The 27,720-nt window shown below is 37.0% G+C and overlaps 1 protein-coding gene across 13 annotated transcripts in view; it reads left to right on the top strand.

Moving 5' to 3' along the window:
• PDE4D (phosphodiesterase 4D) overlaps positions 1–27,720 on the top strand; it is a 600,878-nt gene that overhangs the window by 465,692 nt on the left and 107,466 nt on the right. For all 13 annotated transcript variants that reach the window (XM_062017696.1, XM_062017695.1, XM_062017697.1 and 10 more), the window contains one exon: positions 16,139–16,330. In XM_062017696.1, the coding sequence (XP_061873680.1) occupies positions 16,139–16,330 (192 nt within the window). The remainder of the gene's footprint in view (positions 1–16,138; positions 16,331–27,720) is intronic.

The following is a 27,720-nucleotide window of genomic DNA, read 5'->3' as shown; positions in this document are numbered from 1 at the left end:
TCTGAAACTGCATAAAGAAATTAGTCAGCAGGTATAGCCCCATTTTGTAGGCAGAAACATAATGAAGTAAAGATGAACATTCAAAAGTTAGTAGGCCTGCCCTTGCAGTAAGACTGTAAGCCCACTATTTAAGCTGGCTCTGGCAGACTTAATGATGGTGAAATGGAACATGTTCATTTATGACAAATGAAAATTCACAATAAATGAATATGTCCAGTCACAAAAGAAAACAGTAACATCAGGACATCTACTGGTAGATGTTCTGGTTATACTCATCAACAGACATTTTTCAGTCATAGAGGTCATATTAGTCCCTTGTTACTGTTCTTGCATGCTTTTTTGTCTACAAAAATAAACACACACAGAGTTACCCTAAGAAGGTCAGTAATGGAAAACAAAAACTAACTATCTGTTGTTTCAGAGTGGAAATAGAACTAAGGCCCTGAAGGGATTGCTTGCTGATGCTGGAGAAACAAATTCCATTTTCCACCTATTTCCATTGAAACAGATTTTCTTGTAAGGATGCTCAGTGATATAAAAGCAGTTGAAAATGTATAAAGGACTACACCACTTCATCATGTTTGAAAAAAGTTTGGAGTTAGGCAGCTAGGCTGAAAGGACATTCAGGAACACATTGCTAATGCTTCCAAATGAGTTTCAGGTTTCCTTCCTGTGTTCTTCAATCTTACACTGCTTTAGTCTTAAAATAGTGCGGAATTCTGTAGTTGAAATATCCTATAATTCTATAGTAACTTAATTTCCTATTATCCTTATTATCTCTTGACAATCATACAGTCACCTGGATATTGAACAATTCATGCAGTAGAGGATTGTGCTTCAAATAGACTCTACTTGGCCATTCGTGGCAACTTGTTTACTTAGGAACAAATCTAGTCATTTAAGTGGAAGAAATTCTACACCACAAATTCATAAAATGCTTATTTACAGCAGCAGAAAATTTGGTTTGAATATCTTTTCCTTCCTGGCTCACATTCTGGCACTTGTTCCTTTCTTCTCTAATTTTTTTTTTTATTTATTTACACTTTAATACTCATTGTTTCACAATTCATTTTCTGAAAAAGAAAAACCAGACCCTATTATATTATTGCTACAAAAAACATGACTGAAAAGAAGAATTGGGTATGAGTCAGAAACCTTTGTGATTTGCTTCTCTCCAGGTGAAAACAATGGTGCTTCTCTGACTTCTTTTCTGTCTTTATTCTACTGTATGAATCAGATAATGAGATATTAGATATGTGTCTTTTCTGTGACAGGGACAAAAACATTCTGCCTAAGTCACTCTGACTCTTTTGTCCACAACATATTCACTACTGCCAATCCATTTTTACAGAATCACAGAATCTGTTACATCATCTTTCATAACTTTTAATTCTTATACTTTAGCAAACAGACTTTTTAAATTTAGAATGTAATATTTCTCTTCTCAGCATCTTACAGTACAACAAAACCTGCACTGTAAGCATTCCTAAAAACATGAAGTTTCACTGTTACTGGTCCCTATTCAGTGGTCATTTTGATAGCTACTCTACTACCAGTGGAAGACAATCAGTGCCTAAAGAGCTGACTAGATAGTTACCTTCTCCCTCTCTTTATTATTTTTAAGTCATGATTTGATTCTTTTGTCTACTTTAAGCTAGCAGTTCAAAATGTACTGATAAACTTCACAGGAGAAAGAAAACAGTGATTTAGAGCCTGTTTACTAGGCTGTTACCACCATTATCTGTTATCACAGAAAATCCATGTGATACTAATATTTCATTTGTACCCACATAGAGAGAATCAAGGAGTAATAGACATAATAGAAAACAAGAAAACAAAACCAAAATTACATTAAAGTGGAAATTAAAGTGGATCTTTTAAAATTTAGAGTATTTTTGGATCAAAGCCAAGGGACTGGTGGTTCAAATCTTGCCGATGACCAGTGGTAGTCACTACAGGTGCATAATTAATTACTTTTTAAAAGTTCAACCAATTCTTGTCAGTTCTCAAGGAAACTGTTCAGATGTCCTTCATTTAGGAAGCCTGAAAAAGATGCTGGCTGGCTCAGCGATATTGAAGCTCTGTCCTTTCCAGCCTAGTCTGCGGAAGTTTATTTTTTTATTTATCCTCTTGGCTAAGCTAATGCCTGGTTTGGTCTTTGTTTTAATGTCCCTCTTGTCCCATGATACTCACCTCAGTGCTGACTCCTCACTGCTGAGTTCCATATTATTAATAAAAACATATGTTTGCCTAGGTTTCAGAATAACCGAAATGACTGTTTACGTTCAATGCAATGTAGAGTCCAGGACATATAAGAAAGTATAAAACATGAGTCAGTCAATGCTGGCACAGGCACTGTTTTTATGCTTGGTAGTGCTATGATTAGTGACTTAGTTGCTAACATGTGTTTTTCATTCTTTGAGGGCCAGAGATTTGAGATAGGAAAATGTTAGCAACCATTTTCTGAGCCCCTCATGGTAGCAGCATCCTTTGTAGAGTCTTAGAATTTTTGGCAACTTAAATGCCATAATTGACTATTGAGATGATTTTATCTCCTAGGAATATGTTCCTCTTGGTACTAGACCATTTATAACTCATGTTTTCTTGTTCTGCATATGCACACATAACTCTTCTGTTAATTAATCTGACTTTCAGCTCTCGAGGTCTACCTTTCTGTGAGGTCCTTACTCATATTTATCAGCAGTCAATTGTTAGTCTTTGATTCACAGATAGTGATTACATTTGCATTTTTGACAAGCAGGGCATTCACAGCTGTGAAGCAATGTCTTTTTCTTCTTAGAATTTCCATTCTTGGAAAAGGCTGGAAATAAATAACTAGGGAATGACATTTTGTAAAGCCATCGAAGCTTTTCATCTTGTGCAAACAGCTTTTCTACCTCAGAAATGCATTCCTCTGTCAATAAGACGACCTTATGACTTCAATACTGAAACTGTGCATTTACAACTTTCGTACAATTATTCATTTCAACAGTAAAATACTACTTTGTATTTGTGCTATCAATATCACTGCTTGGTTTTAGATGGATGACAAGCATCTATTTTTCAGTTTGTATTAGCTCTTCAGAATATTTTCCTTAATCAACCAAAAGAGTAATGATTGATTTCCTAACCAGTAGTTATTTTTGTATTGGTTGAAAACAAAACACTATAACTCCTCTATCATTGAGTTAAACCAGCTGCTCCCTCTGTATTCTCTGTCTGTTTCAGATACTGATCATGTTCATATTCAGGCTCGTCATTCAAAATAAGATTTTATTTTAATTTAAATATTCAATGGCAAGAAAATATTTTCCAGTACCATCCTAGTGACTTTCAAAACTCATTGGAAGACACTATTGAAGTATGATAATAATAAAATTATAACATTAATTTAAAATCTGCTGCAGTTGTTTTAACTGGAGGAGAAAACCTAAGGACTAGCAGCTCTTGAAATGTACTTTTGATCATGAACATATCCATTCCATAGATTTCATGGAAACTATTGGTATAATTTTTTTTGCTTATGTGCTAACAATGAAAAGTTTGCAGGATAAGAATCCTTTGATGTGTTTCTTTCTCATTCTCTGCACATATGTCTGGTCCATTCCACCTTTGCCTGCTGCTCTACCTGACTAAGCAAGAGAATATTGTCTGTCATGTTATGGATTTTACCATAGTAATCCTGGTGAACAATGACTTTGAGACCAGCTTTCTGAAGGTCTGACATTGCTGTACTATCTTTGTGCAGCTTGGGATTAGCATCTGGTTGCAGAAGTTACTTCCTACATCTTTTGATGTTAAATTAGCCTCAGGTATTGTATTCCTTAAAGCAAAAGAAAAGGTCCCGTTTCCTCAAATTTAGCTTTCCAAAGTCAGCTTAGGTGCAATATTATTTATTACAACTGCTTGGAAAACAAATTAAATACAGCTTTCCATAAAGGATGGACATAGAGACAATTGCAAATATTACTGTGTAACATAATAGTTCATGAAGATTCAAAACATACAGATATTCTCATTACTGGTTATTTCACTTTCTCAAGTGTCAGGGAGTTGTATGAAATTTAATATTTGAAATATAAGCAGAAATTTCTTCTCCTCTCTTCTATGCTTTAAATACTCCTTGATGATTTTGTTGTGTTGTAATCAGACACTTCATTTCTCAAGTATCCTTGCAGAACTCTGAAATCATACAAACCTATGAATATTCTCCAAATTTATGCTTACTGTTTCTAAGTTGTGCTGTTATGTTGACAATTTATTAGTAAAAATTTTATTGGTGTTTCACTTGTGCTACTTCATTCATACATTGGAGAGGTCAGATATAAATAAGTTTCCATTTTTATTGCTTTAACATTTAACACGCAAAGAAAAAATTTAAAAAATCAAGTAGTACACACCTGCGTAATTCGTGATCCCTTTTAATAGTCTTTCTCTTGGATGAGCAGATTCTCATTTGTTGTCAAAGATCTGTGGCTGGAAAGGGTAAAAAAAGACTATTTCAGATAAATATGTATTTCCAAGTCTTCCTTAAGGCACAACTTAAGGTTCCCAGAAGACATTTGCCCATGTGCTGGCCTGGCAGGGCTGTATAGTAGTGTATGCCAAGCATGTATTTGCCTGCTGTCAGGTTTTCTTCCTTCAGACCTCAGCAATGTTTCATCTGCTACAATAATTACTCTTCTTTAACTTTAAAAAAAACCCCTTTTTGTTGTTGTTATTCTGGAAGAAAAAATTATCTCATTCGGCCTGAAAGGAGAATTCATAATTATTTTCTGTATCTTACAGAAGTACAACATGGAGTGGACATTTTAAAAACATCTAACCAATTTCTCACCTGAAGTGAAAAATATTTTCTTTTTTCTTTTTTAAAATCTTAAAAATAAAATTTCTAACAATATTTTTAGTGAGATTTTCCTCTATTTGTTTTCTTTTATCCCATCTTTGTTTTTCAGCTCATTATTTCTTTTCTTTTTGCCATTATTCCCTCAATTTGCTTCCAAAAGTTACAAAAGTACCTGGTCTAGTGTCATCTTCCATTCAGAGGTCTTGAAAAGTAAATGCACTAAAAAAAAAAAAAAAAAGCGTTTTTCCTTTTTTTTTTTTTAACTTCCTATTCATTCACTTGTTTCCTATGAGGAAAAATTTCTAAATTTCTTTTTCCCACCTAAATCCACTTTTGATAGGCTCCTAAAAGCAATGATTTTTATGTTTCTACAGCTTTTAATACTACTCCCAGTAATACTAATTTTAGCTCTTACAAATGGGTTTTTTTAATGACCAGAGCTCCTAGCACTTTATAAAGGGATCATATTGCAGGTAGGGAAATGAACACACAGAAAGCGATAAAATGATTCACTCAGGATGACTCATGCAGTGAAAGAACAGGTTTTTGTATCATATTATCCTACTTCATTCCTGCAAAAGAAAATAATGAAACAAAGGAATTCCTGGTAGCTTATATACTACAATAGCAAGCCCTCCCTCGGTCCCCGTTTCTGCCTGAGATTTCTCATTGAAAGACAAAGACTTTGAGTTCTGCTCCAGAGTCATAGGCTAGATATTGTGATGGGTGGTGCATCTACAATGGTGCCAGCTGAGGAGGATATGTACGTGATCAGCTTCGCAGACCTTTGGTCATGTAGTTACTGAAAAGAACTACTTAAAAAGTACTTTTTATTTGACAAAATTGTTGATTCTCCTAGGAACACTTTATGGGATGAAATAACTGGATGTCAGGGGAAAATACTTGAATGCAAATCTGGTTCCAAAAGCAACAATGTTACAGTGACCTTTTTTTCAGCCATAGGGACCGGTAGTAGATGGTGGCATTCCTCCTTCTCAATCTGTTGGATCACATGCATTTTAATGGTTCCAGCATGATATAGTCATCTCCTCAGCACCAGAAATTATGGCATGTCCTGTCCTATTTTTAGTCGTGTCATCAGTATCAAGAAAAAAAAAGAAAAGACTGTCATGTCAAACCATGACAATCACACACAATTTTTTCCCTAAAATGTTAGGGATATAATTCAGAAGATGCCCTTATGTATTTGATTTTTGGTGTTGTTTCTTTCTCTCTGTAAACAGATGGCATTTTAATTGTTTTATCCTAAGAAACTCTAGTTCCATTGTTATTACTTGACCAAATTTTTAGTAGAGCCCTTTGGTGTCAGAGGGAAGGCTTGCATAAAGGATGAAGAAAGGCATATTTTCAGTGATGGAGAGTGGCAGTAGAGGTGCAGTTCCAGCAGGGAGGATAGTTGATAGATGGGCACAGCAGTAAGTCAGTCTACTCCCCTCCCAAATTCTTAATGCAAAGTGGAGCACAAAGTTCATTGTCTGGAGTTGTCTTGTGCTTACAGATAGATCTATAAGTAATGAGGAAAAGCCCAAGCTATCTTTGAATGTACTGGAGGTTCTATAGATACATATCTCTATATGGGGCAGATTGAGTTGTTAATTTTAGTAAAACACTTTTGTATTTTTTATGAGGAGAATGATTGGTTTTGTTTTGCAATATACAGTGGTTTTTAACAGTTTTGGCCTCACAGATCACTCACATTTATAAAATGGTGTATTTTTCAGTTCCTATTACAATCCATTATATCAAATCTACTTCCAAGTTTGTTTTATACTGGAAAAATTACTTTTTAACAAGTAAAGAGTGTAAACTGTTATTTCTGTTACCACATTCACAGAGAAAGACTCATTTCTTTGGTGAGATATGCTTAGCTTGGCTCTGTGTGTGGCATTTGAACACTGTAGCGGCTAGTGTTTTGTTTTGTCTTGTGAATAGATTTTGAGAACTTACAGACTTATTTAGGTATTTTGCCAAAAGAAAGTTGTATGATATGTATAGTAATTTTGTACCTCATTATATGTTCTTTATTTCCTGAATAGTGAAAGTATTGTATTTATAGTGTTATTGCTTTTGCTACAGAGCTTTTGCTTTCTGAGTCTAACAGTCATGAGTGCAATGAAGATCTTACCATCAGAAGCTTTGTAGACAACGTAGGAACACAGGAGATTTTAGGAAGTGCTTATATTTTGATAGTAGTTAGCTACAGACTGCGAATTAGATGTTCCTTTGATCCTGAAACATTCATTATAATAAAATGTAACATTCACTTGTTCATCTGAATATGAACAGCTAGAAAGCAAATCCACAACACTGCCTTTGAAGTGTGAAATTTCTGATAGTCTACCAGTAATGGCTGTAGATAGTGACACAATAGGCTGAAAAAGAAAATTAGAGAAAAATAATGGCAAATGCAAGAGTTCAGAGAGATTAGGTTGTCTCTTCAATATGTGCACAAATATACACACAATAACCTCATATACATGTTATTATGATTGAAGAGGCAAGCACAAAAAAAGGCCAACATTACAAATGATTCACTAAACTCAGTTAAGTCTTGTGCATAAATAATTTGATAATCACTTTACCTATACAATTCCATATGGCTTTTACTTCACTAAGTGCACAGAATGAATGTAACTCAATTCATGAGTTATTCAGTATACTATTACTTTTTTGCAGCTCATTATATGGCCTTGTGTTTTACTGACAAACCGATGAGAAAGAAGTTATAGTCCCTTTATTGGCTTTTGTATGGTCTTCATCACTGTGATACCTTACTACTTCTCAGAGATGTTAAAATTAATTTTCATAGCACTCACATAACGAGAAAGTGTTATGATCCTTACTTAACATAAGGAGAATTAAACCACAATGATCAAAGTGAAACTATTCCCTAAATTGAAAATCCAAAATGAGATGGCTAAGTTGGTAGTTCAGTATCAGGTGCAGCTTGGGCAAATATTGTTTACAATTCCTGATGATAAAAGTACTTTTACCTTTCTTTATCTGATTCAGTACCCAGCTTTTGTGGCAAATGAGACAAGTATATCCCACTGACAGAGTCTTATTTGTCAGAGTTCTCTTAGACTCTGAGTAAGGCAGTGTATTTAAAAAAAAATAATAGAGTGAGTTTAGATCTCTGAGGTTCCAGATACTTTGAGCTTTTAAGCTTTAAAAATACTCGTGCCATGATTTAAATGCTATTGCTGCAAACATATCCCAAAAGGAATTCTTGTAGAAGTAGAATTCATATGCAATTTGTTGCCAGCAATTGTTTATTGCAATTAGAGAAACGTTGCAACAGCACGAGAAAAAAAAATGTCACTGCGTTTTCCTGCCAGCTTCTGGCTGAGGTACTCTACACCAAAGATCTCTACCACTAGGGTAAATGTTACCATATCTTCTGTGACCATGCCAAATGTTTCTCGTCATCAGGGCTATATATGATGATTCCTCAGAAGGATATTTTTGTCAGGAAGCTTCTCAATGTGTACTAGTGTTATCTCTGTGGAACATTTGTACCTATTTTTTTTCTTCTGTGTGCTTTCCTAAGTACTGTAGGGTATTGATGTAAATATTACAGGTCTGAGGAGTTACCTTTTCCTACATGCTTGTTTTATCACATCATTAGTTAAGAAATAATATATTAAAAAATTGTCTACTTCTGTTAATGGCATCAGACTGAAGTCACAGAAAGAAAATGCTGAGCTCTTTAACTGTACTAGTTTTTTCCTTCTCTGAGAGCAGACTGCATCTCAAGAATGGTCTTACATTCATTTTTGTATTTCAGATTTTTTCTGAAACAAAGGTGTTTCTCTAGTATCTTAGAGGAGCTGCATTTTTATTAGGATTAGACAGTAAGCTTGGTAGTTGGCTTGCATATTTTTATAGATAGCTAAAATAAACTTGCAAATGCTTTGACATTTGATGCCAATAAATTTAAAATAAGAAAAAAATAATAGCAATATGAATTACATTTAACACATGCACAGGAAACTTTTTGCTTGGAAACTTCATAAACAGTGTTTTAGAGAAACTAGCTACATTTGCCAAGATGCTTGCTAGAAAATCATGAGACAGAAACTCAAATAGATAGTTGGAGGTATGTTGGCTAACACGTTTGAGTAGAATAATTCTTACAAATGTTTTTGCATTAGTGTATTTTTTGTTCTACATATGTTCTATTTGCCTGTTATCTGAGCTTTGAGTATTAAGCCTTATTATACACCGTTTCCAACAACAGTTATGCCAAAAACAAAAGACAAGTTCTACTGCTAAAAGCCAATTTTATTAAATGTCACATTTTCTTCTTTTGCTTATTGTTTTGATACTGGAAAATCTATCCACATCACTTCTAAAAATGGAGTTAATGATAGTGCTTGCTTGCTGAATCACTTAACTGGAAATCCAAAGCTACAAGTAGATAGTTGGCTTGAATTCTCCAGTGGTACAAGAAAATTCACATGTAGGTCATATGCCCCTTTTAATACCATGCTTACAATTTACTGAAAATATTTTTAAGCAATAGAAGGCAAAACCTTTTGTTAACTTTCCTACAAACAAAATAAAAATATTAAGTCACATATAAACGATTTTTTAATTCAAACAGAAAGGAAAGCTGAAGGAGAAAACTAGATGTGGCCTGTCCATCACTGGATAGGCACTGTCAGAAAGCAAATATTTTCAAAGATCCTGAGCACAAAATTAATAGAATAAATTAATTTTAGGCCTGCTATTCAATTATATAAATCCACCGATTTATTTGTACATCTCTTTTTTCTGATGCTGCAGTTTGACCTGTTTAACATCTAAAGTCCAGTGGGAGCCTATGACAAAGTTTGACTACTGACAACTTTTTTCTTACTGAAAATGGAAATTTTTAAGTTTCAGCTTCACTCTGGATAACTATGTCTGCCAAAAAAAAAAAAAAAAAAAAAAGGGATACCCATGTCAGCTGTTTGTTAGTTGAATTTAATGCTTATGTTATTAATAAGCCATAAAAAAGCCCAATCCATAATATTCACTGTATTACAGAATCTTTGGACAAATTTAGTGAATTCAATGAATGCATTTAGTGTCTAAAGTAAAAAAGAATTTAACTACCTAAAATGCATCGATGCAAATTCAATTCTTATCAGCAGATAATGCCTGTTCCAGTAAAAAGGTTTTTTGTCTCTGTCTTCATTTATTCCTTGCAGTGTCTTCTCTGACTGAGACATAAAATTAATATAACAAAATCAATGTCCATCTCACACAACATGCTTTCTAATGACATAGCATCTCAGTAATTAACGCACACAAAGTCTAAGAACACGTTACACTCTGCCTGTCACATCCTGACTAACAGGGAATGAGCTTTCCCTAACCTTGGGCTAATATGCTGAACAATCCTAGAGACAAGCACACTCTGGCCATCCTATACAATCCTCCATGTCTACAGTGTGTCTCACTAACTGAGGTGGCCCACTGCTTTTTTTCATTGTATCCAACTCCCCTGCCAAAGCAGTTCCACCTAGATGAGATCACACAGCAACACGTCCAAGTGGGTTCTGAAAACCTTCAGAGAATGAGACTCCACACCCTTCCTGGGCAGCCTGTGCCAGGGCTCCACCATCCTCACAGTTAAATAGTTCTTCCTTATGTTTAAAAGGAACTTTCTGTGTTCCAGTCTTTTCCACTTTTCTTGTCACTTGAGACAACAGAAAAATTGATGCCTTAACCTCCTGACATCCACCATTTAGGTATTTGTAGATACTAATGAAATTCCCCTGTAGTCTCCTCTTCTCTAGACTAAACAGCCCCAGTTCCTGCAGGCTTTCCTCATAAGAAAGATGCTCCAGTCCCCTGATCATCTTGGTGGCCCTGTGCTGGGGGAGCACTTTTCTCCCCCTCTTGAGCTGAGGAGCCCAGAACTGGACACAGGACTCCAGATGAGGCCTCACCAGGGCAGAGTAGAGAGGGAGCAGAACCTCCCTTGACCTGTTGGCCACACTCTTCTTGATGCATCCCAGGATGCCATTGGCCTTCTTGGCCATGACGGCACATTGCTGGCTCATGTTTAGTTTATTATCAACCATGACTCCCAAGTTCCCAAGTCTCTCTCTGCAGAGCTGCTCTCCAGCACGTCAATCCCCATCTGTACTGGTGCACAAAGTTGTTCCTACTCAGGTGCAGGACTCTGCACTTGACCTTGTTGAACCTCATGAGGTTCCTCTCTGCCCAACTCTAAAGCCGGTCGAGATCCGACCAAATATCAGGGGTCGGCCTTGGCTGTAAAGACCAAAGCAAAGAAGACATTCAGTCATCCAGCCTTCTCTGCATCTTCTGTCACCAGGGCACTCTGTGTTCAGCAAAGGTCCTATATTCTCCCTAATCATCCTTTTATTGACAATGTACCTGAAAAACCCCTTCTTGTTTTCCTCTACTTTCCAGGCCAAGTTTAATTCTAAAAGGGCTTTAGTCTTTCTGTTTGCACCCCTGCATGCTCTGGCAATGTTCCTATACTCATCTGGCCTATCATAGATTTCTGTCTTCTTCCTGAGGTGTCCTAGCAGCTCTTTGTTCATCCATGCAGATCTCCTCCATTCATTTCCTGTTTTTCTACTTGTGGGTACACACCCGTCTTGGGCTTGGAGGAAGTGGTGCTTGAAGATTGACCAGCTCTCTTGGGCACTTCTACCGTCTAGGATCTTATACCATGAGATCCCTCCAAGCAGGTCTTTGAAGAGGCCAAAGTCTTCTCGCCTGAAATCCAGGGTCATAATCCTGCTTAGTGTCCTGACTCTTCCGCACAGGATCCTGAGCTCCACCATCATACATCATCAACATCAGGAGTACAATTTATCTTCTTAAAAAATCTACTAAATTCTTTATTTTGGGGTGGAAATTATTTCCCTCCTCCTTCTACCATTGCTTACCTCTCTAAAAACCAAACCAAACACAAAAATCCCAAACAAAAAGCTACAGAATTAAATTTCTAAAGTCTCAGTAATGAAGAAGACCAATATTAATATTTCCTATGCAGCCTTATTTACAAGCTCTTGTGCATGTTTATTATGATGCCATTAATTCTTATGGAACTAAAAGCTTCATACACAGAAAAGGTTTCTTTCTCTGTGTAAAGCAGCTTTGCAGTCATTAACAATGAAACCTTGCTGCTGAGATCCCGGATCCAGAACCTTTGCTGTTCTTGCCACAGACTCCTACTATCACTTGAAACAATTAATAATCACCTTAAAGGATACTTTGTGATGTTACTACTTCATGTCTTGTTAGGAGCACAGGCAAGATCAACCATGAAGGTGGTGAACTCTTTTATCCCAGTCTCAGTACAGAGACTGAATAATATGCAGTGGGCAAGACATGCAAACACAGTGAATAACCAAAAAAGGAGAAAGACTGAACTTTCATCTCATGTCGTGTTTGTCATCACTGAACTCTGAATAAGACAGGCTGTAAGGATAAACAGTATCCACTAATGTCATAAAATATTTTGTCAAAATGCAGACACAAAAGTTGCTGAATTAGCGTTGGCTTTTCATAGCTTTGGCAGCTCCAGAGTTGCAGCAAAGCTCTTTCAATACAGAAAGTTTTGTGATGTATGCTGTGCCAAATGCTCCTGTTACTAAAGGCAGCTTCAGTTTGCGTGTGTTGTGCAAAGTGCCTGAAGCTGCCTGCAGAGCAGCAATGGAAAGTTCTGTCTCTAAATGGCCACTTTCTGCCTGTGAAATGATAGTAAAACAGTTCCTGTGCCTATAGTAACAACTTCCATGCTCCTTCTTCCTTTCCAAAGACCACCCTCCAGTAAAAGTGCAAGGAGGCTGAGAAACACACTAGGGAGAAAATATCTTTTGATTTGTCACCGAAAGAGCATTTTTAAATCTACAGTATATTCCTGTTGTGGCTTAAAACTTAGCAGGAATGGAAAGATAAATATGAAGCAAACAGCTGATTATCTGCAATTTTGGCCAAGACAAATTAAACAGTCTATCCTATTTTGTATCTTAAATTTTGGGTTTTTTCAGTGTGTGTAACAAGAAAGAACAAATGACTTTGTAAAAGTCTTAAATTCCCCATTCTGATTCTCTGTTCTTTTGATGCAGTGTGACTAGCAGTGCCATTTCTTTCAAATAAAACCCATTATTCAGCCAAAGAAACAATGTATTTGATTTTCACTGCAATAACACATTTTTAATTTAGATTTTTACTAACTTTTGTATCTGAAAGTGTTACAAATGTCTCAGTAAGAAAGAGATAAGACACTGTGCTGCAGTATTTTAGAAACTTCTAAATATAAACACATTTCTGGCAATTCAGTGTGGTATTTACGTTCTCTTTTGACTGTAAAACCGAATATTTTTTTTTCTTGGTACATATTTATGTAACGGCATTCTCGTTGAGCAGTATGAACCAAATCCTTGCTGATATATTTGGATCCCTTTCGTTACTTTTGACGTCCATCTAGTGGACACAACTTAGTATTACAAGACAAAATTTCTGTGCAAGTCTTGCACGTACTTGTAAGTTACCTAGTGTACAAACCATAGGGCATCTCCTAGCCGATGAAACGTCAACGTTATCTAATAGATTTTCTAATTTAAAAACATCACAATTTTATAATCTTGAAGTTAAATCATTCATAGGAGCCTACCACAGTTCCTGACTGGGAGAAAAGTCTGGTAATAAAATATTCATATCATGTCCACAAACAGCTGGATGAATAGCATATAAAAAATCTGCAAACAAAACTTTATCTATCTTCCTTAAATCTAGTGAAATATCTTTTAATCAATGAAATCATGAAGTCTACTGCTGAAGAAATCAATGTAATATAAAAACGTTTCCTATTATGAGACAGGCTCAGATTTACCTTCATTTATTTCTATCCTACTTTTATCTTATGCATATTTGCATATTTCAGATCTTACCACCATTGCAGAAGTCAGTCTTACTGTGCACATGAATAAACAATCCTCTTCTGTTGTACCTAATATTGCATGAAAAATCTGCCCTCCAGCCCTCAATAGAAAAGCAAAACATATAGACTGTGTGTTGGTTAGAAGTCTGTGTGTTTTTGCAGCTGTTTAAGAAAAAACAATATTTTATTTAGGCAATGAAATGAAGTGGATGTGTTAGGAATGTTGAACACGATGAGCTCAAAAATGTTCCAAACTCTTGGCAGTGTGAGCATTTTGTTCTCCTGGCATATGCAGGAATTCAAACTAAAAAGATACTGATTGCTAGTAAACAGTAGTAGCCATGTTAGCAGTAATGAGAATATGTTTACTGACTTATGGCACTGTAAGCTACAAATTACATTTTACTGTAGAAGTCACACTTCCTTGACCATCACAAAGATGTAACGAGTAGGGAAAATGAAAGGCAAAGAGAAGTTTTGTATTGTCCAAGATCACCCAGCAGTCTGGTGGCTGAACTTTTATTTGTTTTAAAAAAGATTAAACTTTCATAATTTTAGATTCATATGTTGCACTTCAGTCAGTAGCAGTATATTTGAGAACACAGTAAAAATATTCAGGCATAATCAAAAGAAATCAAATCTGGGAAGATGTGTATGTGTTAGAATTTACTGACAGTGGTTTGGTTTTTTTTTTTCTGAAAACCACAGTGAAAAGAGGATTAAATTGCTAAGCTCGCTTCAAGTTTGTTTAATAAATACCATTTTTCAATACTTTTTTTTAGAAGAATAATTGTTTTTCTATGTTCAAATTATGAAAGATGAGTATAAAATAAATAATATAGTCGAAAAGTGGCAGAAAGCTTGTGGTGCCAAGAAAATGTGCAAAGTAACAGTGAAAAAAATGAAATAAGATGTCAGCTGAATCTCACATGTGCTGAATATTTTCTCTTCCATTGTCATTAGATATTATTGAAAACCAGTGAGTGTCCTTCACATGAACTTTTTTCAAAATGAGTTCTTCAGATAGCTTCATGACAAATAAATATTACGATGCTAACACTTACCTCTGTTTAAAAAGTCACGTGAAAGTTCATCTGTTCTTTCCTCATTCCAAAATGCTTTAGCAGTATTATGTAAATTCCCATTAATATGGCAAATGAGCCAAAGTGGTTATAAGCCAAGGTCTCATGCATATCTTCCTACTATGCTGTAAAACTAAACCTGATCTTTGGTTTTATAGAGACACAATCAACTAAGGAAACAAGAGGCATCTTCCACTTCTGGATGGATAAAATGTGCTCCATTCCATCAGCTGGAGATATAATCTTGTTAATTCACATATTCATAACCTCTGAGATTGCATACCGCAGCATGATAAGTGTAAAAACAGAGCCACGAGCTCAGAAAAGACACCATACAGTACCAAATACAGCTGTCAGGCTGCTAAGCAACACAGGTTACTATGAGTACATCCTCCCAGCACTGCCCACCTGCACTAGTTTCTAATTGATTTCAGACCCCCATACAAGGTCTTTGATTTTCAAAGCTCTTTGTGGAAACCTTACAGATTATGTGAAAATGCATCTTCTCTCTTGTCTTTCCTTCTCTCCCCTCATGCATCAGTCATTCATGACTGAGGTCTTCCCTAGGAATTATATGCCTATTTACCACTCTTAATACCGACTACAATAGCTAGAAATGTTGGATCTAAACTGTGTAGTGCAAAGACACAAATAGCCACAGAAGTCATGTTGCTTAAGAGTCAGCAAAGAATGCATTTCTCATTGTAAAATGGCAACTTTAATGCATGAAAATATGTCCAAGCACATACGTGTCTTAATACCACCCCAGTGATTTGTTTATTGGGATAATACAAAATATGTTCTCTAAATATTTGGGCAGTAATTAAATATTTGGATACTTGAAAACGAGGTACTCAAAGATGAAAAAAGATCTTTGAACTGCTTCAGCAGTGGGAGACATGCTAATGAGGGTCCAGCTCAGCAGAGGTGGGGCTGAAGGAAGAAAATAAAACATCATGTTTCTGCAGGTATAGAGCTCATGGATACTCTGCATGCACAGTAGCATAAGACTTCCTGTATTCCTGGTAGTGTGGGGTTTTTTTTCTATACCAAATTTATTTTCTTTCAGATATATTCTCCTTGGTTATCGTCAACTTGAAAGTATATTTCTTGTGTGCCTTGATTTTTGACTTAACAGTGGACTTGGCCAGATGTTTATTTCCCCATTATTATTCATGAAGAAATTACCAAGTGATAAATCTATCAGAAAAGTGTTTCTTACTTTCAATTTTTTTATGTCAATGTCATAAATATTTTTCTCCTTCCTTTTTGCAGTTTCGATGTAGACAATGGTACATCTTCAGGACGAAGTCCCTTAGATCCCATGACGAGCCCTGGATCAGGACTAATCCTTCAGGCAAATTTTGTCCACAGTCAACGAAGGGAGTCTTTCCTTTACCGATCAGACAGCGACTATGACCTTTCTCCTAAGTCCATGTCCAGGAACTCCTCCATTGCCAGTGATATGTAAGTACTTTAGTCTTAAGATTTTTCCAGCCACAAGAAATTTCTTTTAAAAATCAAAGACAATAATCACTTACACTGTTGAAGCAAAGGATAATTGTTTATGTCTCTAATAAATCTTATACTTGTTTCTGCAGTTTTATGTTAAGTAGGGTTATCATGAGAGTGTAGTTGTGTTTATGAACTTTATTAGCTTTGACAGAATAGTGAAGACAGCCAACAATGGTGTGTCAAAACATGGAGAAGTCCGATTTCATGGCTATTAAGTTCTTTTCAAGATAAAAGATACAAACTCAACTTCTGCTTGTTAATATTCTTAAGGAAAAAATGACATTTATTTCCAACGTGTGTTTTTAGAGAATTAGTAAATTCTAGAGAGGTGAAAAAAATATTTCCGTTTTAACTGAAAGGTAACATTTTAACAAAAGGCCTTTGGAAAGTTATTCTATCCTCTTTCATGACTTTTCGGTGATGTAGATCTTTCTACTACTAGATCATGTTTTTCAAGCATGAGTAGACTCCAGGATGCGTGGGTAGTGAAAGTCAGACTCACATGTCTGCTTATGTGTAAGACACCAAAAACATGTTAAATGGTCTGGCTTCCATTTACTTATAAGTAGTAGAAATTAAGAATTTTTGTTTGTCTCTTTGCCCCATCTGCTCCAAATTCCACTGCCAAATAGGTGTTCATAGTTCAATTTTAAGTCACTAAAATAAAGGACCAGACTTGTAAGAATCCTCTAGTGAACAAGGAAGTCTGAAACATTGAAAACCTGGCATTAAAAAATGCTGGATTTTAACGAGGCAAAATCCAATAATACCCTCTTTTAAAACTATCAGAGCACACACAACAAAGGAAAAACATTTTCATAACGAGTGAAATTTTGCCTGCTATTTAAGTTGCAGTAATTATAATTGAACACGCCCATTTCCAGCTTACATGGGAATTTTAGAAATGTTGATTAGTCTATCTAATTATAGCTCTTATTCTATGTAAGTGTCAGGATGAGAAACTTTTGTGCCCTTACAGAGGGTTTGTATAAGGTCTATGCCTCAGTGAAGCCCTGTAGATTGAAGTACTTAGTAAGCTTTCTGCCCAGTATGACCAATTTTGATGGAGATAAAATAAGAAAAAAGCAAATTGATCTTGCCTTGTCATAAGGAAAAATGGATTTCACTTGAAAATAGTGACCCCTTTCCAGCAAATCTTCCTCTGAAAGATAACCTTTCTTTTTAGATGTTCAAAACTCAAGCTTTTAGCATGATACCTGTGCCAAGATACCGTTTGGAAAGACTGTTATGTTCAAGGGGGACAATCCAGGTCACTGTGTTGCTTAGATGAGTCATTTCAATTAAAAATTCAATTAGTGCTCCATCCTTGAACTTGTAATCCACTTCTGCATTTCCTAGAATTCTGGGTAATATTTCAGCACACTGCAGTAAATTGGATAAACAATTGAATTACTGAAACACCGAGCACAGATTTTACTTTGAATATTTGTATCTACTCTTCCTTTTGAAATAATCTTAAAACAGATCTGTGTATAATATTTATTGGACCTCCCATCTAGATAGATTTTCATGGTCTCACAGAGGAGTTGTACTAAGAAGGTCAATACTTCTGCCATTGTTTAAGATGGGAGTGCATTAGGGAATTTAAAATCAAGTTGTTTTAATAATTAAATATTATTAGTATATTAGTAAGCCTAATTATAACAAGCTTTATAATATCACTGAAATGAGGTAAAATAAAACAAGGAATGAAAGAGGGGAAAGTTCAAAAAGATAAAAGAGTAAGGAAAAAATAAAGAAAAATACCACAAAGCTATTTATATATGGGTTCAAGGAGAAACTGGATATGCCCATGGAAAGAAAACCCACTGGAGATTATTAAAATACAGAAACCAGTCTGATTCAGGACATTCCTAAATGTGGTGGAGGCTAGAAGAGTTGTCAGGGGAAGTATCAGACAAATTTTAGATCATTCCCAGGTTATCCCATTTCCCTTTTGCTTTTATATTTATGCTTTATTTTAATTATTGTATGTTTCTTAAAGTTGAGAAAAGTTTGTTACAAAACATACATATTCAGGTAATTTAGATTCATGATTTAATTGTACATAAAAGTTTAACCTAGAATCCCCTGATTCTTTAGTACTTGAGTTACCAGCCTCAATGTTTCACTTTGTAAAGGAAAACAGAAAGCAAAAGGCAAGCATCTTGTATTTGGAAGGAACGTCACATGCAGATTTCTGGCAATTCCATCACTGTCAGATAGTGTTTTTACAATAGTAATGTACAGTAACACATTACACTTCAGTATCAGCAAACAAAACACAAACAAAACTTCAAGATTTTTGTCAAACATGGAGTGTTGTGATAAAAGATAACCAGTGGATGGCAGTGCTGAAGTACTGAATTCATCATTCTGTCATTTATTATTTGCACGATTCCAGACAAGGAAAGGAACAGAGTTTTGCTCAGTTCTTTGCAAACCCAAGATGAAAAGAAGGGCTCTGCTACAAACAACTTAAAAGTTTAATCATAAGCTGAAAACCAAGAGACTAGTGTAGTTGGATACTATCCCCAGGCAAACAGACAGCATGCATCCCTGTGCCCAAAGCAGTAAACCTCACAGAGCAACCAAGGGCAGTTTGATTCACTAGGTTGAGATGGAAAGTAACAGAAGCAAAGGCAGAAAAGGGGGAAGTGGGAAGCTGTTTAAAATCAGAGAGACTAAAATATATCCTCACATTAAAAGTGAGGAGCCAGATTAGCTACTAAAAGGAATAAAAGACAGGATGAGTTCAAGGCTACTCACTCAGGTCAGAGATGATTAGAGGGACAAATGTGGGTGCAGTTACAGCACTGAAAGAAGCATAAAAAAGCAGCTCTATGGTAAGAAATGAAAAAAAAAAAAAAAGAAGAAAAAAGAGAGAATGAAAGTCTATTTCTTGGTAGAAGTAGCATTGTCCTAGAGAGAAAGAAAAGCAGGACATGGTGATGATATGAGGAGATACATGAAGAAAAAAATGTTCAGGATTGTGAACTGGAGGAGCAGGTGGTGTAGACAGGACGATGCAAGGTCTAAGGCAGAGGAGCACAGATGCATTGTGAAGCCTGGCTATGGGATTTCTGGCAGAGAGATGACGATGTGCAAGAGAAAGAGAAGTAAATGACCAAATCAGTGAGGATGTGTGAGACAACATGATAAATTACAGGACAAGTTCTGTGATGAGAGACAGGAAAACTTGCAAATGCAGATGGGGGCAGAAGTGATAGCATTTTTATGCTTTTCTTGCTGATGCATCACTGTCCTGATTACCAGACCAAGAGACTGAATTAGTAGAGAATCTCCATTTTAGAAAAAAACAGGTCTCCAAACAGATTAAAAATTAGATTCTTCAATGGAATCATTAGCACTGTTATGAACACTAGAAAGACACAATCAATCAGCCCATTGGCTGGGGCAGAGTTCATGTTTCAACTGCCACTCTAGAGGGAGAAATGCATGCGTAGCCCCCCTGTCATCGCAATAAAGCAGACCAGAGTGCAGTAGACCAAACCACACGACTTGGACACCCTCCATACAGGCGTCTGTCTCAGCTCCACTGTGTTTTCTGAATGTATATACGGGGAAAGGCATGTGACAATAAGCACTCCTTAAGTCTACCATTTTCCCATTTCCAGAAAGTCACAGAACACAGCTGAGATGCAATATCCTGGTTGCTCTAGGGTTTGGCCAGATGAATCTCACTCAGCTTCTGTGAGGAGTTCTGTGGGCTTCTTTAGAAAGGCTGAGCAATGTTTCCATGATTGGGTGATATATGAATAAAGTTGTAGCTACTATAATCACACAAAATTTACTAATGTCCATTAAAACTTGTTTCCATATTTAAGAACCAGAACCCAGCCAGGGAACACTAGCTGAAGGCATTGGCTTAGTGATCTGCTAAATGACCAAATGGCCACCAGTACAACCATTCCCCATTTGGCTCAACTACTGCTATTCTGCAGGTATTCCTGTAGGTAGCAGAATCCCTGCACTGCTGTGGTAAAACAAATCTCAAGGGCATGCAATTTACTCCAGGATTTTTTCCCTGTAGCTACAGTATTATCCTGCCTTCTCCTGGAGGATGTGCTACTTTGTAGACTTCATGAGAACAAGTCTGTAAAATCTGGTTTTAAAAGTTGAAAAATTTGTTTGTTGGGGGTTTTTTCTGGTTTTTTTTAGATCCTGTCTTTGAATAACAAAACCCAAATATGGGTTTCTTTGGAGCAAAAGGAGACCCTGTAGTCTGATAAACATGGATGCTGACATACAGATGTTTAGACTGTTTAGTCAGGATGTATTATCCCTTTTTCCAATATCTGTAGAAATAGTGGTGGAGTTTTTAATTTGTGGAGATATATTTTCAAAATAAAGCCAAAACAATCTGTAATTTTGCAGATACTTAAAACTTCTGTTGAAATATATTAATTCTGCTTAAAATTAAATAATGTTTGTACTATCTTAATTTGTTTATTGGGGATATCAGTTACATTGTAAACAAAAAGGCATATTTAAAATTGAGAAGTCTTCTTTTGATCTGCTTTTTAATTCATGAGGTTCTAAGATCTTTTAGTATGGTTTTATATGGTTGTTGAATCAGGACTTTCTTATGCAATGCAAACTGATTTCATCTTATGTTAAGACAACACAGAATCATTATTGGTTTATGCCAACATGCTAAAAGTTAATCATTTTCCAAATATAATTCTCAGTTGTTAAACACATCACTTCCCCTTCAAACACTTTCAATGTGTCAGGCTGTGCATTTTTCCCTTTTCTGGAAATAATGGGAATTTGAAACTAAATGGCAAGTTACTGCCCCTGCGCCAAACAAAGCAGACAGAATTTCTAAACCTTTTCAGTCAAAAGTGGTATGTCATCAAAAACATGGTATCAAAGCCGATACTTATCTGGGATTACAACTACATCACAACACCACTCATCTCCAGACTTGCTACACAGATCTGCAGTGGAAGGGAGGAAGGATAAATGTGATTTTGTGTGCATACTCATACATGCAATATTGAAGAATGAGAGCAGTGTGGAGAAAGAGAACTTTGCAAAGAGGGATGTTTTGGTGGATGCTTCTCAGACTGTTCTCCTAACTCAGTAATCACCTACATGCAGAGGGTGAATTTATTTCACAATCCAAAAGAAGATTAGTTTTGATATCAACTCTCAGGGCACAAGCAGCACTTGTTAGCTGTAGAGTCTGTTTCCTCTAAATGGACAATCTGAACTGCTGGTGGTTTTACTTTGTTTTTCTTGAAGTCTTGTTTCTTCTTATGTACATACATTTAAGGTCCTTTGAATTTGGTTAGGGGATCCTTTTCTCTAATCTTTGAAGCTGAGATAAGCTTCTAAACTCTGAAGCTGTATCTGTCTGAGAGCAAGCTCACTCAGGCTGCAAAATCACCATTTGTATGTGCTGTTCTCTCAGAAGCTCTGTTCTCATTCCCTTAATAGAGAAAATCTTTCAACCTACATCAGTAGAAGATTCACATCGAAAGTCACGTATTGTTGTTCTTCAGAAGTAACACAATCGTATTCTGAACACTTAAGCATATGGGGCAGGGAGATGCAAGCAATCAAATGTCTGCTCCTTAGAAATAGTTAAATGTAATACATTTTATTTTCATTTGCAACAAGGTAAGAGTTTATATGTGTCAGCTAATGCAATCAAAACTGATTAATAGTAACTCATTAAGCTGCACTGACTTGATTGCTTCCAGTCATGTGTGTACATCCACTAATTTTCTCTAACCTGAGAAGAAAACAAACGTATCCTTTAGTCACTGTTGATCATCACTGATGAAGGTTTACAGCCTTGCTTAGAGCTAAATGATGATTTCTGTTGTATGTACAATAGCATTGTTGAATTGGCCCATGCTATTCTGACTGAGTTCAGCTCTTTTTCTGCTTGAGTCCTACATCCTCTAGCTTAATCCAGATCCTCCTTCAAGACACAAACCAAACTCCCACACTGCAGTAGCTTTTTTTTTCCTTGCCATTGCCACTGTCACCCCCAGGCAGACTGGTTTTTTCACCTATGCCAGTGAAATGATTTGGCAAGTCCATGTTCTGTTTCTCTTTAGGACGGAATAATTCTTTCAGATTTGATGCAGGCCAGTTTATCAGAGTTGTCCACTGTTCTGTCATCTAAACAGTCTGCTGTATTATGGTAGGATTAAAGCATTGAAGTTTGGTGGCAGTTTGAGGGAATATGATTAATGTGATTTATTTAGTTGTCCATGTTCATCATGCTGGCATCCCTCTGTGGTGACTGACTTTACCAGTATCTCTATGAGTTCCCCAGGCAACTCCAACTGCAGTCTCTTTGGAAAACATTTAAGCTTCATGAGCAACTATATCTCTGGGTCTGACTCAAAGGGCCTTGATGTCCCTAGAACTTTTCCAAAGTTGCTGTGATATCTATTGAGAGATGGAAGAAGTGCAGTAGTGTTCCTATAGCATATTATACAGAATAGGAACAATAGGAATACTTGCCAATATTTGTATTAGTCACCTGATTCTGATTCCACCCATCCAGATATCCCAAATGATGCTTCTGGATTCAATGGGTCTTAGTTCAGATCATCATCACTGAGACATAGCTAACCACCCATATGACCCACCAAAGTCCTTTATTCTAGTCTGCTTTAAAGCACAGGTGCTGCAATATGCTGCTGGTGATGCACCACACAGGTAACCAGGTAGTACTTCCCAATATTACCTGGATTAAATCTCAGAATACTGATTTTAAAAAACCTTAGTTTTCACTATTCATTTGCAGTCTTTTACTCTGTAATGAGGTGGTTATCCTGTCTTTCTACATCTTGCGAGAGCCATCTTAGGTGCTAATGCAGTTCAACTGGAAGTAAGGCTGTATTTTGAGTAATCTAACACCTATGACTTCAACAGAGCAGACTCCAAGTATTCAAAGGCTTCTTTCAACCCTAATAAAGTGTATCTTCAGGAACTGAGATGCTAAAAAATTTGCACGAAAACACTTTTGCACAAAATATCCATTATGCCTGGAAATCTCCAGGTACATTGGTACATGTGCATATCTTGGTATGTATTAGCTGTGTGTAATGATCACATTTGTTTTGAGCTGTCTTTTGGATCTCTGATCATAAGGCACTCAAGTATTTTCTTCACAAATGTACCATACTGGAGTAACTGGATTTGTACTCAATATGCTGTTTGGAAATTCCAGTGCATCTGGAATATTTGCTAGTGCGATTTATGCTGGAGAAATTGTTTTTCCATTTTGTTTGTCTTCCTAAGTCTAACTTGCTTACTTAGACAGTCCAAGGAGAACTAGAATAACCAGCCTTTCTTTTGGCTGGGATAATGGGCTTCTAAGGAACTGTGGCTTTTCTGAGAAAATCCTCCTTCATCAGGCTAAGCTCAATTGAAATTAAGTAAATGGAACTCTTCAGAACTCCCAATATTACAGCAATACTTTTGACTAATTAGGGCAAGCTCTGCATTTGAATTAGAAAGAAGTATCAGGAGGACATAACTACACAGTGTTATAGAAAAATGTGGTCTTCAAAACCACTCAGACAATAGCTGAGAAGAGTCTGCTTCATTCAGGGTCTAATTTCTGTCTGCCGTGTGATAGAACAAGTGGTTTCAAGTAGCTCTTTGTAAAAATCCTTTAAGGCACATGTTCTCAGAAATAAAGAAATGCTCTGGGAAAAACAACCTCCTCCTCCTCCTCCATAGCTCATGACTCCATTGGCAATTTCTATTGCTTGCTCTTTCAACATTAAATCCCAACCTGCCCACAGTGTTGTGGTCCCTAGCCTCTGCCTTAGATGCCTGACTATCCCTCAAATGGTGCTCAGCCTTTCAATGAGATGCAAATGACTGACCACCCACTGATAATCTGGGAAAAGCTGTAAACCAGTTTCTGTCACACTCCATAATGTGGGTACAACATTGAAAGTTGCTTCCTTTTCCAGTCAGCCTTAGCTTTTGGAGGCAGGACAGAGCTATCTCACATTAAGACTAAAAGAAATGTTTTCAAAGTCTTTAGAAGTTGAGATGACATGACTTAAACACTATTCTTGCAGGACAAATGAACTGGGAGCAATGTGATTTCTGACCCTGCAAAATTAATATTGTGAACCAGCCCATTCTAAATGCAGATGATAAAGTGCATGCTGCATCGAGCATCCAGCCACTCTCCTGCTCACTGTCGTTAGAGCACAGCTACTGACTAGTACCATTATATGATGTTTCTGTGGCTGTCAGATTGCAATCTAGAATCAGATTTCATTGCCGCTGAAGTCTGAATTTGTGCCATGCACATTATTTTCAGCATACCTAATCATATGTTTCTTGTGCATTTATTTGGCTTCTCATAGTGTTATTGAGGCAGGATAAAAAAATCCTAGTTGTTAGGCTAAATAATCACTCCATTCTCTGTTCTTCATTTGGGACTTTGCAGTAGCATATTTATGTCCCAGCATATGTGCAAGCAAAACATTAATATCTCAGTTAAGCTGTATTTATAGCACGTTATTGGACAACAAATCTGAATCAGCCTTGTATATAGAAATGAGTGCAGGTCGTGTTTAATCCAAATTTTGACATTTACACTGAAAAAGGAGGTTGCTATAGCTTTTCTGGTTCAAACAGAAGACTAGTTTCATGTTCATGTTCTTTCATATTATGCATGTTGTACATACATAGAAAGAGTTTTCCCATGCTTTTATTTGCTATGCTTCTATATTTAAAAAAGAAGTGCCTAAATACATCCCTGTAAAAATGGCATAGATTTTTGTGATAGTATGACAAAAGCCTTAGTTCTTGCTATGGAGCACAGTTTAGGGATTCCAAACAGCCATCGTCCCCTAGGGCTTTTCAAAGTCAATTGGCAGTTTTAGTCTTTCAAGCAGGCTATGTCCCAAGTTTGTAGCCAGAGAAGCCAACACAGACTATGCCAACTGGATTTAAAGCCTGTGACAACTCATTCTGAACGTTATCACTGAACAAATGAAGGAAAAGATGGTTATCAGGGGGAGTCAACCTGGATTCACCAAGGGGAAATCCTGTTTGACCAACCTGATAGCATTCTATGAGTGCATAATCGGCTGTCTGGATGAGGGGAGAGCAGCGGATGTCATCTACCTTGACTTAAGCAAGGCTTTTGACACTGTCTCCCACAACATCCTCATCAGAAAGCTCAGGCAGTGTGGCTTGGATGAGTGGACAGTGAGGTGGATCGAGAGCTGGCTGAGTGACAGAGCCCAGAGGGTGGTGATCAATGGCAAAGAATCAAGTTGGAGGCCTGTGGCCAGTGGAGTTCCACAGGGATGGGTTCTGGGGCCAGTCTTGTTCAACATTTTCATCAATGTCCTGGATGAGGGGACAGAGTGCACCCTCATCAAGTTCCCTGATGACACCAAAGTGGGAGGACTGGCAGATTCCCCAGAAGGCTGTGCTGCCATTCAGCGGGATCTCAGTTGGCTTGAAAGTTGGGCAGAGAGGAACCTCATGAGGTTCAACAAGGACAAGTGCAGAGTCCTGTACCTGGGAAGGAACAACCCCGTGCACCAGTACAGACTGGGGATTGACCTGCTGGAGAGCAGCTCTGCAGAGAGAGACCTTGTAGTCCTGATTGATAATAAGCTAAATATGAGCCTGCAATGTGCCTTTGTGGCCAAGAAGCCCAATGGCATCCTGGGATGCATCAAGAAGAATGTGGCCAGTAGGTCAAGAGAGGTTCTGCTCCCCCTCTACTCTGCCCTGGAGGCCTCATATGGGGTCCTTTGTCCAGTTCTGGGCTTCTTAGCTTAAGAACGACAGGGAAGTGCTGGAGAGAGTCCAGCACAGGGCCATCGAGATGATCAGGGGTATGGAACATCTTTCATACGAGGAAAGGCTGCAGGAACTGGGGCTGTTTAGTCTGGAGAAGAGGAGATTGAGGGGTGATCTTATTAACATTTATAAATACCTAAATAGTGGGTGTCAGGAGGTTGGGACGTCCCTTTTTTCTATAGTAGCTAGCAAGAGGACAAGGGGTAATGGGATGAAGCTGGAACACAAAATTTCCACTTAAACATAAGAAAAAACTATTTCACTGTGAGGGTGAGGGAGCAGTGGGACAGGCTGCTGAGGGGGTTGTGGAGTCTCCTTCCTTGGAGGTCTTCAAGACCTGCCTGGACATGTTCCTATGTGACCTGACCTAGGTGAATCTGCTTCTGCAGGGGTGTTGGACTAGATGGTCTCTATAGGTCCCTTCCAACCGTTCTATGATTCTATGACTCATCAGCCAATATTTATCCTAGGGAGATAAGTGACTTTTTCGTTCAGATGGAAGAGTGTGACAAACTAGAATGATCATGCTTTAAACTGGTACAAAACTTCAAAATTATTTCCACTGGTCTTATAATTTATGCTGTGAGAATCATATTAAGATTAACTAGGAATTTTGTTTATATCTTGTACATGAAAATGTTTATGTTGAATTGATGTTTTGTGCATTATCTCCTCCTTATTTATGTCTCTCATTTCCAATATGTGTCCTCAAGATTATTCATTTGGTTAATCTCAGCTTAGTATGGCCTTTATGAAGACAAATCTTATGCAGGACCTTCCCTGTGATGCTCCATACTGGCAAGGGCAGACCCACATTTCTAGTGATCGCTAAGGTGTAGGACTCACATGACTTTTTTCTGATCGCATTAGAAAACATCCCTCTTTTTAAACTATATTCTAACAGGTCTGCAGAATGTCTCTCTAGCTGTTCCTCTTAGATGATTGTATTAAATTATCTCAACTTAATTAAGAAATGAAGGTTATGCAGTCAGCTGCTCTATCCTTGTGTTAATCTTCCTGCCCGCTTCTCTGTCTGTCCGTGCATGCATCTCTAAGTTCCTTTGTAGTGGGAGCAAAGTTAATTACTGTCATGTAATTGGTACAGAAGAGATAAATTAATGTCAATCTTGAGGAAAGAAAGCATATTTTTTATGCTTTTTAGCTGGCAAGAATCAGCTAACACCTTCATCTAACTTCTGACTTAGCAGGGAGCACCCTTCTCCATAGATTATATGAGGTGAGTTCAAGCTTTTCCCACAGGAAAGGTCAGGAAGTAAAATCTAGAAAATATACAGAAGGATAGGCTTCATCACTTTAATGTGGTAAATAATTTGCATTGTGTTATTTAATCTTCTGTCTGCAAATGGAAATTTGGCCTGTGTTTTATATAACAGCAGCTCATCTCATGCAGACTGTTAAGGGCTTAAGCAGTCTTTTTAGTGGTGGTAGATTGATCACTTCAAATTTTGGGGCCATGTAAAAACTGTTCTCCTTTATCAAAAAATTAA

This window comes from Colius striatus, chromosome Z, assembly GCF_028858725.1.
Source record: "Colius striatus isolate bColStr4 chromosome Z, bColStr4.1.hap1, whole genome shotgun sequence".
Taxonomy (NCBI): Eukaryota; Metazoa; Chordata; class Aves; order Coliiformes; family Coliidae; genus Colius; species Colius striatus.
This window is presented reverse-complemented; position numbering and strand designations above follow the sequence as displayed.